This window comes from Amphiprion ocellaris, chromosome 10, assembly GCF_022539595.1.
Source record: "Amphiprion ocellaris isolate individual 3 ecotype Okinawa chromosome 10, ASM2253959v1, whole genome shotgun sequence".
Classification (NCBI taxonomy): Eukaryota; Metazoa; Chordata; class Actinopteri; family Pomacentridae; genus Amphiprion; species Amphiprion ocellaris.
This window is the reverse complement of record NC_072775.1, coordinates 30,513,085-30,530,116: the sequence shown is the minus strand read 5'-3', so window position 1 is coordinate 30,530,116 and position 17,032 is coordinate 30,513,085. Positions and strand designations below refer to the sequence as shown.

The 17,032-nt window shown below is 39.4% G+C and overlaps 3 protein-coding genes across 3 annotated transcripts in view; 2 read left to right on the top strand and 1 right to left on the bottom strand.

Annotated features, from left to right (window-relative positions):
* LOC111568578 (contactin-associated protein-like 4) overlaps positions 1-17,032 on the bottom strand; it is a 188,509-nt gene that overhangs the window by 88,251 nt on the left and 83,226 nt on the right. Inside the window, exons 6-7 of the mRNA XM_055014360.1 lie at positions 459-634; positions 219-365 (exon numbers count right to left, since the gene is read on the bottom strand). Coding sequence (XP_054870335.1) covers positions 219-365; positions 459-634 — 323 coding nt within the window. The remainder of the gene's footprint in view (positions 1-218; positions 366-458; positions 635-17,032) is intronic.
* On the top strand, positions 8,162-11,011 carry LOC111580933 (tripartite motif-containing protein 16-like). Its single transcript, XM_023288874.3, has one exon. It carries the CDS (start codon positions 8,208-8,210, stop codon positions 9,885-9,887), a length of 1,680 nt encoding a protein of 559 aa, XP_023144642.2. The 5' UTR covers positions 8,162-8,207; the 3' UTR covers positions 9,888-11,011.
* On the top strand, positions 12,522-15,155 carry LOC111580934 (tripartite motif-containing protein 16-like). Its single transcript, XM_023288875.3, has one exon. It carries the CDS (start codon positions 12,561-12,563, stop codon positions 14,235-14,237), a length of 1,677 nt encoding a protein of 558 aa, XP_023144643.2. The 5' UTR covers positions 12,522-12,560; the 3' UTR covers positions 14,238-15,155.

Here is a 17,032-nt window from a genome sequence, read left to right as displayed (position 1 = left end):
AGAAACTGCTTTTTTGATGTGCACAAGTGACACAATGATGTGCAGATTGAACAAGTAGTTTTGAGAATTTCAATTCTGATCTGAGAAATGTACCAAAGCGACTGAGAAAAACTGTAAGTTGTTGTTTTGCCAAATTACAGTTCCCCAACCTGATTCGTTTACATGCATTACTCCTTTCAAAACACAGTAACTGGATGCTTTTGGTAGAATGCACTTACCTTTACAGTAACTTGGTGGTCGTTGTTTTTCGCCAATTCTATCAAGTTGACGCCGTTGTGCAGCAGGTTTTCTAAGCAGCCGTGGAAGTTCCTCTTGGAGACAATTGGTTTCTGAGAGTCGAGGCTCTGGACTGCTCCTACACTCAGCTGTATGTGGACGATAACACAAGATACATAAAGAAAGAAGATATAGTTGTGTCTGTATTTACAGTAACTTTGTGTGGGGCAGTTTCTATGCACCTGTTTGATGTCCCAGTGGTTGAACTCTGCAGGGATCTGAACTTTCTCTGTGTGTTTGTCCACAGTGAGGTTGAGGTGAGCATTTTTTTGCTCCAGTACTACATGGTGCCAGTGCTGATCATCCAACAGACTACCAAGGGAGGCGAGACGCCGGGATTCAGATGATGAAGTTCCACCTGGCAGACATGATAGAGGAACACAAAGAGGGACGGAGTAGAGGGGATAAGAGGAGGTAGTGAGGACAAGGAAAGAAAAGGAAGGAAATGCAGCAGAAAAGGAGGAAAATCAAATGAAAGGCAGATGAGAAAAAGGCAGAGTTTGGTAGAGAAGGTAAAGGAAGACGATACAGAAGACAGCGAATGGAAAGTGAGTGGGATGGATTTATAGCAGGCAGACGATGAAGCAGACAGGGACAAAAAGAGCGTTTGTGAAAACTAATCACATCGTGAGAAATGGAAATTACAAAGACAGACTCCGTCTTTTCATCAACACGTCGGCACTGTTTAATTTGAAAAGTCTAATCTCGACATAATGAAGAAGAAAAGCTTCTGCATAAAACTGGATGAAACAGAATGAAATTTCACCGGGAAACCAGATCCATCAGTGTTTTTCTCTTATTGAACTTGTGAATGCATCCTGTGGTTCAGATTTCATAACAGCTGCTAATCTATTTTCTTTTCAGCTACGCAGCCTGTTTGACTTTTTTTCCTCCGTCTTTGGTTTGTTATTTTACCTGTAAGTCTGTTGTCTTCCATATATTTGACCCGCTGGCCTGCTTCCTTCTGACAATACGACCTTGTGTGAAGCCTGAAGGCGGCTACGACATACCAGACTCCATTCTGCATCTAAATATTTCACTTTTCTCAGCTTCCCACAGGGAGGATCACTGCGAGGTCATCTCATTAGTAACTGCTGGATACATCTGCACGCTGCCACTGAGAACTGAAGCCAAATATGCGTTAATACCTAATTTGAAAAAACTAAAACTGCAGAAGAAACACAGTGAGACACCAGTAATGATAGATGAGCTCCAGCCGGTCCTAATAAGAGGAACCATCTCCATCCCCCAGTGGGTACGACAGAGAAACTTTGTGTTTCTGCCGAGAGAAAGCGCTGTACTGTCAGTCATTAAAAATGTATGAGATATTCTTTGGGGAGTGACAATTTCAACTTCAGAGAGAGAAACAGAAAGTTTGGAGATGATGGACAAATGTGTCTTTGATATTTCAGCTCATTCTATCAGAGGATATATTGGATGAGAAGCAGCTTCATTCAGGAAGAGAAAGTTTGTCTGTTTACCTCCTGATCTGGAGGAGTTATCACGATGATTTATGTGATTACAGTCTGGGTGACTAGAAAGAAACAGTGCAATCGATACAAGAGGAAGCATGACATGAATTAAAAACTATACGATCTCTTTATCTGCATTGAAAAATGGAACGATTATCATCCTGGAAGTGGTAGAGAAGAGGACCTTCCTGGATAGATATTTCATTGGTTGGATGATTTGATTACTCCACGAATGATCGGAAAGTAGGAATCAATATGAGAGATGACATTAAGAACTACTCTACTGATATTAATATATAGAGCCACCTCTTTTCATTATTATCTCTTTGCGTTTTCTCTTCTCTGGCAGTGAATGCATCACCACACAACTTTTTCTGTCTCATAGAAGGACTTCATGGCAGGTTTTTGTGTCTTTTTAGGCAAAATTTCAAATAAATAGTATATCACATACACTACAGGCCAAAACCTTGGAAGCCAGATCAAATTTGTACAAAGAAAGATCATAGTTTCATTGGCTGATTTTGCAACAAAATTAACATGATGACTATATGAAGAGTCACTCATCAGAATCCATTTTTGCTATAATTATCCTCTGGCTTTAACAGCAGCATGGCATATATGAAGCATTTGTTCCACAAGTTTTTAAGGTGTGTGCCACGTCTTGCATTCCAAGCTTTCTGAAGTTCATCAGTGAGAGACTGCTGATTCATGGGATTCACTTTTCTGACTGATCTATTCAATTTGTTCCACTCAAGCTCAATTGGAGAGTTGCCTGGAGACTGAGGGGGCCGGACCATCTTTCGAAGAACACCATCCTCTTCTTTTTTGTTTAGGTAACTCTGGCAGAGCATGGAAGAATGCTTAGGGTCATTATCTTGCTGCAAAACACACTTTTGATCCACAAGTCTTAGTCCACATGGAAGTGCATGATGCTGGAGGATGCAGTGGTACTGTTCCTTCTTCATGATACCCTTTACTTCAAACAAATCTCCTACTCTATCATCTGCAAAACATCCCCATACCGTGGCACCACTGAGGAAAACGATGCATGTCAATGACAGCAAAGTCTGATCATGCAGGAAATACATCCTAAGAGTCCTAGAATTCAGACTGGTTTTTAAGAAAAGCATTGTGAACAGAAATTTGAAGTTGCTTCCAAATGTTTGGCCTCTAGTGTAGCAGAAGGAAGAAAAAAAGCTACATGGCAAAAGAGTATATCAAATAATAATAGTATATCCTTTTTTCTTTGTCTCCCAGGTTTTCTCCAAGTTCCATGCGAACTTCAGAATTTTGTAACAGCCATCTAAGTCATTTTGCACTCACCATTATACACTGTGTCTATATATGACTTTCACAATTTGCAAAGGTCAAATTACTTCCCTTTTTTTCTTGCTGCCAAGCAGGATGTAAGAATTACTTAACTGACATTTCCGCCTTTCAGAGCTCACTTGTCTTCCTCTAGTTCTGCATTCAAACTCTGTGAATCTGCACTAATATACATGTTGAAAAGGCCCAATTTAAACAGCACATTTAACTAAATTATCTAGATGATTTAAAATTTTTATGAACTGTGGCATGTTTTAGACCCCAAATAAAATAAATCAAGTTATTAACAACTACATATGGTGTTTTTTCTATGTAAGAAGACATATATTGAGCAGAAGACACAGCCAACACCGTAGCAAGCATTTTCACCTTAAAGCGTCTCAAAAACACAGATTCAAACTTCTGGGATTTCATATGTAACAAACTCAAGGAACCAATTATGTCAGCTTGCAGGGTGTGGCGTTCTATATCATTATTCTTTTTCAGGATCAGTTTCCTAACATGTATGGCTGAATTACTCCAATATTACAACTTGCCATTTTGTTGCATAGGCTAGTTTTACAGCGTTTGAACAGGTGAGCTGGTGTGCTCGAGCTGCCGTCAGTGTGGATTTGTGGGTGAAAAAAGAGACAGGAACTCCATGGATCTGCACTTTCTACAAGAACCAATGGTGTGGAGTTCCATCTAAGCCAGGTTAAGGCAGAAAGGGGTTATTTTTGCAGAATTTATTTTTTATTTTTTTTAAATGCAACTTTGATATACTGAAGTGAGTTTTTATGGGTTTAATCAATTACTGGGAAGAAACTAGTATAATCATCCACATTATCACTAGAAAAATTAGATGTATGTTGCCAGTGCCGTTATTTCTCTGCCATTATCCTGACCAAAACCGGATTTTTCATAAATGAAATGAGATTTGGTCTATCACTCATGTGCCTATGAGCAACATATCCACACATCCATCCATCCATTATCATCTATTCACCACTTAATCCACATGAGGGTTGTGGGGTGCTGGAGTCTATCCCAGCTGACTTAGGGTGAAGGCAGGAGACACCCTGGACAGGTCACCAGTTTATCCCAGGGCAAGAGACAAAGAGACCAACAATCACACTCTCATTTACGCCTGTGGACAATTTAGAATCAACAATTAACCTCAGAATGTTTTTTAACTGTGGAAAAACATCCGGAGTACCCGGAGAAAACCCACGCATGGACAGGGAGAACATGCAAACTCCACGCAGAAAGATCCCAAGCCCAGGCCGGAACGAAAACCGGGGATCTTCTAGCTGCAAGGCGGTGACAGTGCTAACCACCGAGCCACTGTGCAGCCCATGAGTAACACACTGTTCAGAAAAAAACAAAGAACGAGTTTAACCTGTAAACGACTGCAGCAGTTTCTCCTCATATCCAGGAGGTTCACACCCACCGTGCTTTGTCATCATTACAGTCTGTGCCCAACACTAGTTTGTATAATTTTATCATTCTACACATGCCCTCAAGACAATATCACTTCACTGTATCTCGTCTGCTATTCTATTACGGCCGCTCAAAATCTGATTGCTCTTATCAGAGAAGCGGCTGGTATAATTATTTCAGCAACTGACGCTCATAAAGCACAACGTCTGTCACGGCAGCTCGGTAATGACTCACAACTTGGGTCACCGAATGAGAAGTTTGCTGCAAGATTCCTGCTGCCTCAAAAGTTTTCTGTGGTTTTCTCCTGTTGTGGAAGGTGAAGTGAGGTGAATCATCCACTTTTACCTCTTAACACTCACCACCACACTTTCCACAAGAGGGCTAAAAGCATTTTGTTTGTTTAACTCCTACAGTGAAACCAGTGTGCAGCATACAGTGATTCATAAAGTATGCGTCCCTATAGAGACAGAAAAGGTCAGAAACTACCATTTTGCTGTGTACACAATATAAAAAGTGATTAACTGCTGCCGTGGCAAGAATTTTCACTTAATCTGGATTTTAGGATTTAGCACATTAAGTGAAACTAACCAAAAATGCAATTTGCAAAATTAAACGTTGTCAAAATTAGTAGAGTTGATTGAAGTACACCACCACATATAGGATCATTTTTGCACTTCTTGAAGAGTCATTTAATACATGGAGAAAACAGAAGTTATATTAAATTGGATAATGTGAACTGTCAACCATGTTCAGTACTGAAAATATACCTAATTATGTGCTTGCTACTCTAATGTGCTGCAAAGACACATTGGACGAAGTTCTCATCACTATTATTTGGTGCAACGAAAGGTTTATGTCTCACATTTCTGGACTAAGTGGCACCAAATTGATAAGAGGATCAGTTATGGGCTCCTAGATAATGCATACAACCAAAATATGCAGGGTCGAGCAAATTAATGTATGTGGAACCTGCTGACAAACTAGAATTTTGCCAATGTTAATAGAAAAAAAGCACAAGCTGAAAAAAAACTATAGTATTTTATTTAGATGAACTTACATTTTAGTTGTCGCAGTAACATCATTGTATTATACTGAGTGAACAAATGTACTATATGCAGGCTGGAAGTAGATTCTTTAAGTCCAAATAACACAAATAACTTAAGGGTTAGCCCTAACCCTAACCCTTTTTGGTTGGTTGTTTCAATTCACAAATATTAAGTTGGTGTGATACAACCTTGTTTATTTAGCTGACATTAACATTTTTGCTTTTAGCGAACAAAATCAAATTTCGTGGAACCTGTTGATAAAAAAATATAGTCAATGTTTAACTTTTTGTAAGCGTACCACAAAAGTTCAGCATTTCTATACAAATTCTATAGCTACCAACTTATATTCTATCTTTTGCTTTCTGAAATGATTTTTCCCCTCATTTACTTATAGAAATAGAGATATTTTGTTAGTTTAGCTTTAAATTAATCTATGAGTCTATATGTACTTCTAATTAGGGTTTTTTTCTGTACTCTCACAAGTTAGATAGAATTTTTTAAAGAAGCAAAACTAATTGTAGGCTGGTAAACATGCAATGTCTGAGAGTTTAAAATGCTCCTAAAGGTTTTTGTCTCTTAGCCTTATAAATAAAAATGTTCCTGTGATTCGGTCTGCAAACTGACAAGACCAACCATCAAACTCAAGAATATAACATATAATGGTGAGTAAGGGATGTAAGATTAGTGGTCTATAATAAACTGTATTAATAATCCAGCACAAGGAAGGTAACAAGCCTTGTAATTTTAGTCTTAAACCATCGACATCATTCTAAAATAAAAACCAAACCAGATTTTAGGTTTTAGCTGAAAGTGACACGTAAAAAAAAGAGAGAGTGACCAATTACAATTCCTAGATATTTATATTTAAATGCTCATTCGATCACAGAGCCATGAAAACTGGTAGCATGGATTGTTTTGTCATCATTCAACACAAGTATAAAGTGATGTAAAAAAAACACCTCACAGTACCAAATGCCAGTTGTAAGTGATTTAGTGGAGCTGTAGAGCACTGATCTCTGCATAAAAGTGGAAATTTGCATTTGAAACATTCTGATTAAGATTGTTGATGTATATAATGAATACATTCTGGGTTATATTCATAGGTCAGCTGCCAACGCAGTGTCACAGAATATGATTGGCCAGTAATTACATCCTGCAGTGCATCAAGGTGGGTGACTTTCAGGAATAACCTGCCAGCTACCCTCATACCTAAAGAGTATGTAACCTTCTGTATGTAACACTGCTTTTTTAAATCCCAGAAGGGTTTCCATGCAGCCAGTTGAATTGAAAATGGGAAGATTTTCAAATATAGACACATCTTTTGAGTTGAAATCAACTTTTGTTTCCTGATATTTTTGTGAAATATACCTACTACAGTCACTCAAATACCATCAAGGATTTAATTACGTATCTACAAATCTGTCAAATCCATCCATCCATCCATCCATCCATCCACCCACCCACCCACCCACCCACCCACCCACCCATCCATCCATCCAGGATGTTCTAAAAAGGGCCACTACAAATATTTTTCTATTGATCAATATATGACCTTCATCCTAAGTCAGCAGGGATAGACTCCAGCCCTTCCACAACCCTAATGAGGATTAATGAAAATGGATGCATGGATTAATATATAGCTGAAATTCCCACATGATAAAAACAAATGACGAGGAGGGGATAATTATTTAGGTCACTGGTGCACCTGCGACAGAAATTTAATTCTCTTTTGAACCTCTTAACAAAGAGAAAAAGTTTGGTTTGGTTATTAAAAATGCAACATGGAAATTTTGGATATTTTACAAGCATGGAGCAGGGAAAGCAATTCCTTCTCTCCTTATTGTGTAATGATTCATGGACTTTGTTTGTGCTTTTGAATTCTATAAAAAAAAAAAGGAAGCAAATTCAGAGCACTACTATTGTCGTTAACTTGTGCACATGTTGAGTTCGTTGGGCGACACTGTGGTTGTAAAATCTGGAGGTTAGTAGTGAAAAGCAGCAAGTGACTGCTGGAAAATGCAACTGGACTTCTCTTTTAGATTCTTGAAGACGTTGTACCTCTCATTCATTCATTCCTTCATTCATTCATTCATTCACAACAGAAACAGATACATAGGTAGATGAAAAAAGCTTTATCTGGAATTGGGTGGATTAAAATACAAACCAACAGTGACATTATGTAAACAAACTGGTATTTAAAGGGTTAAATTTGTCAGTTTTAATCAGAATCGCTGTTGGTTAAAAAGTGATTCAGTCACAGTTAAAATAATGTTAATATAAAATATTTTCATTGCAGTAATATTTTTATCATTCAGGAAATCTGTGTAACTTTTTCAAACTGCCGTCTGAGGATTAAATGAGAAATGATCTCTGCTGTGAAAAGGTTCAACACTCAGCGTCTCTCTCTTCTTCCTGGAATGAATCTCAGTCTGATAACTCTCCTCTTCTTCCTGCTACCAAACACAGCAGCTCCAGTCTGTCCACATATTTCCTGGTTTCCTCCCCTTCAGATCTGCACTGTGAACATGGGTGGAACCAACATGTGGTGACGTAGAAGATCTGACAGGCCCCGTTCACTGCAGGAACACGTGATTTGTAGATCAGAAATCAGACTAGTTTCAGGAAGGAGGAAGTCAAACTCACACAGTCGCTGTTAGTGACAGGAGAGATGGCTGAGAAAGGAGTTCAGCTGGACCGAGAAACCTTCTCTTGTTCCATCTGTCTGGATCTACTGAAGGATCCGGTGACTCTTTCCTGTGGACACAGCTACTGCATGAAGTGTATTAAAGCCCACTGGGATGGAGAGGATGAGAAGAGAATCTACAGCTGCCCTCAGTGCAGGAAGATCTTCACACCGAGGCCTGTCCTGGAGAAAAACATCTTGTTAGCAGTTTTAGTGGAGGAGCTGAAGAAGACTGGACTCCAAGCTGCTGCTGCTGATCACTGCTATGCTGGAGATGAAGATGTGTCCTGTGATGTCTGCACTGGGAGGAAACTGAAAGCCTTCAAGTCCTGTTTATTCTGTCTGGCCTCTTTCTGTGAGAAACACCTTCAGACTCACTATGATTCACCTCCATTCCAGAAACACCAGCTGGTGGAACCCTCCAAGAAGCTCCAGGAGAACATCTGCTCTCATCACGATGAGGTGAAGAAGATGTTCTGCCGCACTGATCAGCAGTCTATCTGTTATCTCTGCTTTGTGGATGAACATAAAGGCCACGACACAGTCTCAGCTGCAGCAGAAAGGACGGAGAGGCAGAGAGAGCTGGAGGTGAGTCGACAAAACATCCAGCAGAGAATCCAGGACAGAGAGAAAGATGTGAAGCTGCTCCAACAGCAGCTGGAGGCCATCAATGGCTCTGCTGATAAAGCAGTGGAGGACAGTGAGGAGATGTTCACCCACATGATCCATCTCATCCAGAAAACAGGACGAGATGTGGAGCAGCAGATCAGATCCCAGCAGGAGACTGAAGTGAGTGGAGTCAAAGAGCTGAAGGAGAAGCTGGAGCAGGAGATCAGAGATCTGAAGAGGAAAGATGCTGAGCTGAAGCAGCTCTCACACACAGAGGATCACAACCAGTTTCTCCACAACTACCCCTCAGTGTCAGCACTCAGTGAGTCCACACACTCATCCAGCATCAACATCCATCCTCTGAGACACTTTGAGGAGGTGACAGCAGCTGTGTCAGAGCTCAGAGATCATCTACAGGACATTGTGAGGGACACATGGACAAACATCTCACTGACAGGGACTCAAGTGGATGTTTCACTGTCAGATTCACAAGCAGAGCCAAAGACCAGAGCTGGATTCTTGAAATATTCACGTCAAATCACTCTGGATCCAAACACAGCACACAGAAAGCTGGTATTATCTGAAGGGAACAGAAAAGTAACATTTACACGTCAACAGCAGTCTTATTCTGATCATCCAGACAGATTCACTGGATGTTATCAGGTCCTGAGTAGAGAGAGTCTGACTGGACGTTGTTACTGGGAGGTGGAGTGGAGAGGAAGAGGAGTTTATGTAGCAGTAGCATACAAGAATATCAGCAGAGCAGCAGTTGGGACTGAATGTGTATTTGGATATAATGACAAATCTTGGGCATTATATTGTCTCCAAAATGATTATGAATTTAGGTACAACAACATCCAAACTCCCATCTCAGGTCCTCAGTCCTCCAGAGTTGGAGTTTACCTGGATCACAGTGCAGGTATTCTGTCCTTCTACAGCGTCTCTGAAACCATGACTCTCCTCCACAGAGTCCAGACCACATTCACTCAGCAGATACATGCTGGACTTGGAGTTTATGGTAATGGATCAAGTGCTGAGTTGTGTAAACTGAAGTAGACAGAGGTAACTGAAGGTGCAGCGAGTCTGATTGTGTCTTTGATTCTTTCACTCATTTAGTCTCCATCATTGTTGCTCACAGCTCATTGTTGTTTTATTTCTACACTGCACAGAGATCAACTGTCAACCAAACAGTGACTGTCAGAACTTGTTTATCTTCTCATTTCTTCTTCTGCTCATCTTTGACTTTCTTCACTAACAAATGACTTTCATTTGTCTTGATGTTTCCAGCTCAGATGTAGTTTGTGCTCTCAGTCAGTAAAGAGGATTTATTCCACAGGACCAACAAGTAGAAACTGTGATTTGATCCAGTTTGGGTGTGTAGATGTTTTGTTGAGTCCTGACACACATCAGACAACAGATGTTGTATCGTTGTGGACTTGAGGTGGTTTCATGTGTTGTGATGTTGATTTTCATGAAGGTGAAACTTCACCATGAGGCTGGTGTTGGTTCAGTGTGAAAGCAGCAACATGTTGAGTCTCATTTTAAAGCATCAGGACACAATAAATGATGTTTGATGGAGGTTTATGTTGTTCCTGACAAGTTTTCTGACTCGTCACTGAACCAATTTCTATTTGAAATATTTAAACATCAACAAACGGAAAATGTGCATCTGTGTCAGATTCAGACATGAAATCATAAAGTTCATGTTTTAGTTTTAAACATCTTATTGTAAATATTTCTGTTTTCACATTTTAAAGTCTCAGAAACAATTTCCCAACTTAAAATTGTCATAAAAATGTAACAATAAGTGACTTTAAATGTGTTTCTGAGTTTTGTCTTTGATTTCCACTCATTTGAATTAATGTTCATTAAATCCCATGTTAGTGATGCATTTAAGGAACCAGCTGAGGTGATGGAAAATTCATTTTTTATTCATATGTGCACTTAATTTTTCTTTGACAGAGATATATGTACAGAATTTACTGGATTTGTGTTTTATGGTGCATTTTTTGAGGAAATGTAATTGTATTTTATTCCAGTCAGTAGTCATTTACTTAATCTGATGTGGTGATTTTTAATTTTGTTGGTTTGTTTTGTGTCTAGACTGTTGACAAACTTGTGATTCAGCTTCACATTAATCTGCAAAAAGATGACAATAAATCAACAGAACAGAACCTGGATTCTATCATTCATGCTTAAATTATACATTGAAATGATTATCATTTTATGACTGAACCAATAATTTGTTTGCATTATGACAGTTTATTTTCTGAAAAAGGTGAAGACAGGAAGAGTTCGACAGTTTGTTTGTTTTCTTTTCGAGTATCGGGGCACAGAGTACAAACTAGTTTATTGTTGAATGATAATGTGAAGTATTCCTGTGTTCTATAAGTCTTGTATCTTTTAGAAGCTTTGACAAAGAAAGTGATTCTGATTCTGATTGCAGGACGTTCTAAAAAGGGCCACTACAAACAAATATTTTTCTCTTGATTAATATATAACCTTCACCCTAAGTCAGCTGGGATAGACTCCAGCCCCCTTAAGACTCTAATGAGGATTAACTGGTGTATAGATAATGGATGGATGGATGGATGGATTAATGTATAACTGAAACTCTCACATGGTAAAAATGAATTAAGAGGAGGACTAATTATTTAGGTCAGTTGTGCAACTGTGACAGACATTTAATTCTCGTTTAGACCTCTTAATAAAGAGAAAAAGTTGGGTTTGTGTCTTAAAAGTGCAACGTGGACACTTTGGATATTTTACAAGCACAGAGCAGTTAAAGCAATTCTTTCTCTCCTTTTCGTGTAATTATTCAATGATTTTGTAGCTTTGAAATTGACAAAAAAAAAAGGAAGCAAATTCACAGCACTGCCATTGTCTTGAACAAATGCATATTTTGACTTTGTCGGACGACATTGTGGTTATAAAATCTGGATGCTGGTAGTGAAAAGCAGCAGCGTACAAGTGATTGATGGAAAAAGCAACTGGACTTCTCTTTTAGGTTCTTGAAGACGTTGCACCTCTCATTCATTCATTCATTCATTCATTCATTCATTCATTCATTCATTCATTCATTCATTCATTCATTCATCCATCCATTCATTCATTCATTCATTCATTCTTTCATTCTTTCTTTCATTCATTCATTCACAACAGAAACAGATACATAGGTAGATGAAAAAAGCTTTATCTGGAATTTGGGTGGATTAACATACAAACCAACAGTGACATTATTTAAACAAACTGGCACTTAAAGGGTTAAATTTGTCAGTTTTGATCAGAATCGCTGTTGGTTTAAAAGTGATTCAGTCAAAGTTAAAATAATGTTAATATAGAATATTTTCATTGCAGTAATATTTTTATCATTCAGGAAATCTGTGTAACTTTTTCAAACTGCCGTCTGAAGGTTAAATAAGAAATGATCTCTGCTGTGAAAAGATTCAACACTCAGCGTCTCTCTCCTCTTCCTGGAATGAATCTCAGTCTGATAACTCTCCTCTTCTTCCTGCTACCAAACACAGCAGCTCCAGTCTGTCCACATATTTCCTGGTTTCCTCCCCTTCAGATCTGCACTGTGAACATGGGTGGAACCAACATGTGGTGACGTAGAAGATCTGACAGGCCCCGTTCACTGCAGGAACACGTGATTTGTAGATCAGAGATCAGACTAGTTTCAGGAAGGAGGAAGTCAAACTCTCACAGTCACTGTTACTGAGAGGAGAGATGGCTGAGAAAGGAGTTCAGCTGGACCGAGAAACAATCTCTTGTTCCATCTGTCTGGATCTACTGAAGGATCCGGTGACTCTTTCCTGTGGACACAGCTACTGCATGAAGTGTATTAAAGCCCACTGGGATGGAGAGGATGAGAAGAGAATCTACAGCTGCCCTCAGTGTAGGAAGATCTTCACACCGAGGCCTGTCCTGGAGAAAAACATCTTGTTAGCAGTTTTAGTGGAGGAGCTGAAGAAGACTGGACTCCAAGCTGCTGCTGCTGATCACTGCTATGCTGGAGATGAAGATGTGTCCTGTGATGTCTGCACTGGGAGGAAACTGAAAGCCTTCAAGTCCTGTTTAGTCTGTCTGGCCTCTTTCTGTGAGAAACACCTTCAGCCTCACTATGATTCACCTCCATTCCAGAAACACCAGCTGGTGGAACCCTCCAAGAAGCTCCAGGAGAACATCTGCTCTCATCACGATGAGGTGAAGAAGATGTTCTGCCGCACTGATCAGCAGTCTATCTGTTATCTCTGCTCTGTGGATGAACATAAAGGCCACGACACAGTCTCAGCTGCAGCAGAAAGGACGGAGAGGCAGAGAGAGCTGGAGGTGAGTCGACAAAACATCCAGCAGAGAATCCAGGACAGAGAGAAAGATGTGAAGCTGCTCCAACAGCAGCTGGAGGCCATCAATGGCTCTGCTGATAAAGCAGTGGAGGACAGTGAGGAGATGTTCACCCACATGATCCATCTCATCCAGAAAACAGGCCGAGATGTGGAGCAGCAGATCAGATCCCAGCAGGAGACTGAAGTGAGTGGAGTCAAAGAGCTGAAGGAGAAGCTGGAGCAGGAGATCAGAGATCTGAAGAGGAAAGATGCTGAGCTGAAGCAGCTCTCACACACAGAGGATCACAACCAGTTTCTCCACAACTACCCCTCAGTGTCAGCACTCAGTGAGTCCACACACTCATCCAGCATCAACATCCATCCTCTGGGACACTTTGAGGAGGTGACAGCAGCTGTGTCAGAGCTCAGAGATCATCTACAGGACATTGTGAGGGACACATGGACAAACATCTCACTGACAGGGACTCAAGTGGATGTTTCACTGTCAGATTCACAAGCAGAGCCAAAGACCAGAGCTGGATTCTTGAAATATTCACGTCAAATCACTCTGGATCCAAACACAGCAGACACAAACCTGGTATTATCTGAAGGTAACAGAAAAGCATCATATATGGATCAACCACAGTCTTATTCTGATCATCCAGACAGATTCACTTATTGGTGTCAGGTCCTGAGTAGAGAGAGTCTGACTGGACGTTGTTACTGGGAGGTGGAGTGGAGAGGAAGAGGAGTTTATGTAGCAGTAGCATACAAGAATATCAGCAGAGCAGGAGGCTGGACTGAATGTGTATTTGGATTTAATGACAAATCTTGGACATTATGTTGTTACCAAAAGAATTATGTATTTAGGTACAACAACATCAAAACTCCCGTCTCAGGTCCTCTGTCCTCCAGAGTTGGAGTTTACCTGGATCACAGAGCAGGTATTCTGTCCTTCTACAGCGTCTCTGAAACCATGACTCTCCTCCACAGAGTCCAGACCACATTCACTCAGCAGATACATGCTGGACTTGGAGTTTCTCTTGATACAAGTGCTGAGTTGTGTAAACTGAAGTAGACAGAGGTAACTGAAGGTGCAGTGAGTCTGATTGTGTCTTTGATTCATTCACTCATTTAGTCTCCATCATTGTTGCTCACAGCTCATTGTTGTTTTATTTCTACACTGCACAGAGATCAGCTGTCAACCAAACAGTGACTGTCAGAACTTGTTTATCTTCTCATTTCTTTTTCTGCTCATCTTTGACTTTCTTCAGTAACAAATGCCTTTCATTTGTCTTGATGTTTCCAGCTCAGATGTAGTTTGTGCTCTCAGTCAGTAAAGAGGATTTATTCCACAGGACCAACAAGTAGAAACTGTGATTTGATCCAGTTTGGGTGTGTAGACGTTTTGTTGAGTCCTGACACACATCAGACAACAGATGTTGTATCGTTGTGGACTTGAGGTGGTTTCATGTGTTGTGATGTTGATTTTCATGAAGGTCAAACTTCACCATGAGGCTGGTCTTGGTTCAGTGTGAAAACAGCAACATGTTGAGTCTCATTTTAAAGCATCAGGACACAATAAGTGATGTTTGATGGAGGTTTATGTTGTTCCTGACAAGTTTTCTGACTCGTCACTGAACCACTGAGTACCACAGTTTTTACAGGTGAAATATTTAAACATCAACAAACAGAAAACGTGCATCTGTGTCAGATTCAGACATGAAATCATAAAGTTCATGTTTTATTTTTGAACAATTTACTGTAAATATTTCTGTTTTCATATTTTATCTTCTCATACACAATTTTCCAATTTAAAATCTGCATGAAAATGTAACAGTAAGTGACTTTTAAGGTGTTTCTAAGTCTTGTCTTTGTTTTCCTCTCATTTGAATTCATGCTTATTTAATCATATGTTAGCATTGCATTCATTTATTTTATTTTAATATCCCTTATTAATCCCACGAGGGGAAATTCTGATTTTCATAACCCCCCCCCCCCCCCCCCCCCCCCCAGTGTGTGTGTGTGTGTGTGTGTGGTGGTGGTGGATGGTGAAACTTAACCACTGTGCCACCACATCCCCACTTATTCAAATGTGCACTTCATTTTTCTTTGACAGAGATATATCCACAGAATTTGTTGGATTTGTGTTTTATGGTGCATTTTCTGGGGAAATGTAATTGTATTTTATGCCACTCAGTAGTCATTTTATTAATCTACTGTGATGATTTTTAATTTTGTTGGTTTATTATGTGTCTAGACTGTTGACAAACGTGATTCAGCTTCTTGTTAATCTGCAAATAAATGGCAATAAATGAACAGAACCCTGATTCTATCATTTATGCTTAAATTATACATTTAAATGTTTAAATGAATCTTTTCTTTGTTTCCTCTGATTTGACAGACATATATGTACAGAATTTGTTGGATTTGTGTTTTAAGGTTGATTTTCTGGGGAAATATAATTGTATTTTATTCCAAAGGACTGCACTTTTAATTTCGTTGTTCTCATAAATGACAATAAAGACATTCTATTCTGATTCTCAATGGTCATTTTATTCTACGGATGTGATGATTTTTAATTTTGTTGGTTTGTTTTGTTTCTAGACTGTTGACAAACGAGATTCAGCTTCACGTTAATCTGCAAATAAATGAAAAGAGAAACTGGATTCTATCATTTATGCTTAAATTATACATTTAAATGATAATTTCATGACTGAACTGATAATTTTAATAATAATAATTTGAATTATGACAGTTTATCTTCTGAAAAAAAGGGTCCAGACAGGAAGAATACAACAGTTTGTGCGCTTTCTTTTGGAGTTTTGGTGCACAGTGTACAAACTAGTTTATTGTTGAATGATAATGTGAAGTACTCCTGTGCTCTGGCAGCCTTGTGTCTTTTAGAAACTTTGACAAAGCAACTGATTCGGACTCTGACTGCAGCTGATCAATGACTGGAGCCCAAAACATTGCAGTGATACTGTAGAAATTAAGCCTTTTACAAAAAAGTTAACCCGTGCGTTGGTTTAAAATACTGATGTTGGATCATTTTCAAAATCAATGTCATTGATTGTAGCGACTAATCATTATAATATATTATTATATTAATATTTCACATTTGTTTTGAAAATAGTTTGAACAAGGTCTAAAAAGGCAGACTGACTGACAAACGGTGGAACAAGTCAGCCAAATGTGGTGAAAAACATCCCTTGATGTCAGGTAGAAATGACTTTCAAGACGTTTTATGTGGCACAACAGATGTTAGCATTTGTGGAAGAGTAAAATAATCGACTATCAGGTTTCTAACTGGAGTTGTGGGCGCTGCAGTATCCAGGATGGAGCTGCTGTTACTCAGCGTTGCCTCATAAAACGATCTTCTCTGGGGGGGTCAGTCCTGGATTTGCTAGCGTTAGCTCACCATGCATGAACTCAGGGTCAGTGCACACAGCGGATGACCTGAATTACACAATCTGTAAGCTAAAAAAAGTCATGCAGAAGAAACACAAGAGAGACAGAAATACAAGACAGAAAGCTGAAGGACACTGAACAAAAAAAGGCTTATGGCTGCTTTTAAAAATACATAACGGAGGCAAAGAATTGCCCTGGCATATTCAAAAGACTGAGACACATAACAATGGAGGCGGAAGGAAACAGAGATGATGGTTGGGGGGAAAAATCAAAAGAGACTTTGTGAGTGTGTCAGGGACAAGATAGTGAGACAGGAGACGTAAAAATGAAGAAAGAACAGCTAAAAAAAAAGCCAAGCAGTCTTTTCTGATAGGGAAAAATAAAGTAGTGAGAGATCTGGGGAGACAAACCAAGACAAACAACTGTAATTATAAGAGAAGAGGAGGAAAACAGAAGCGAAGA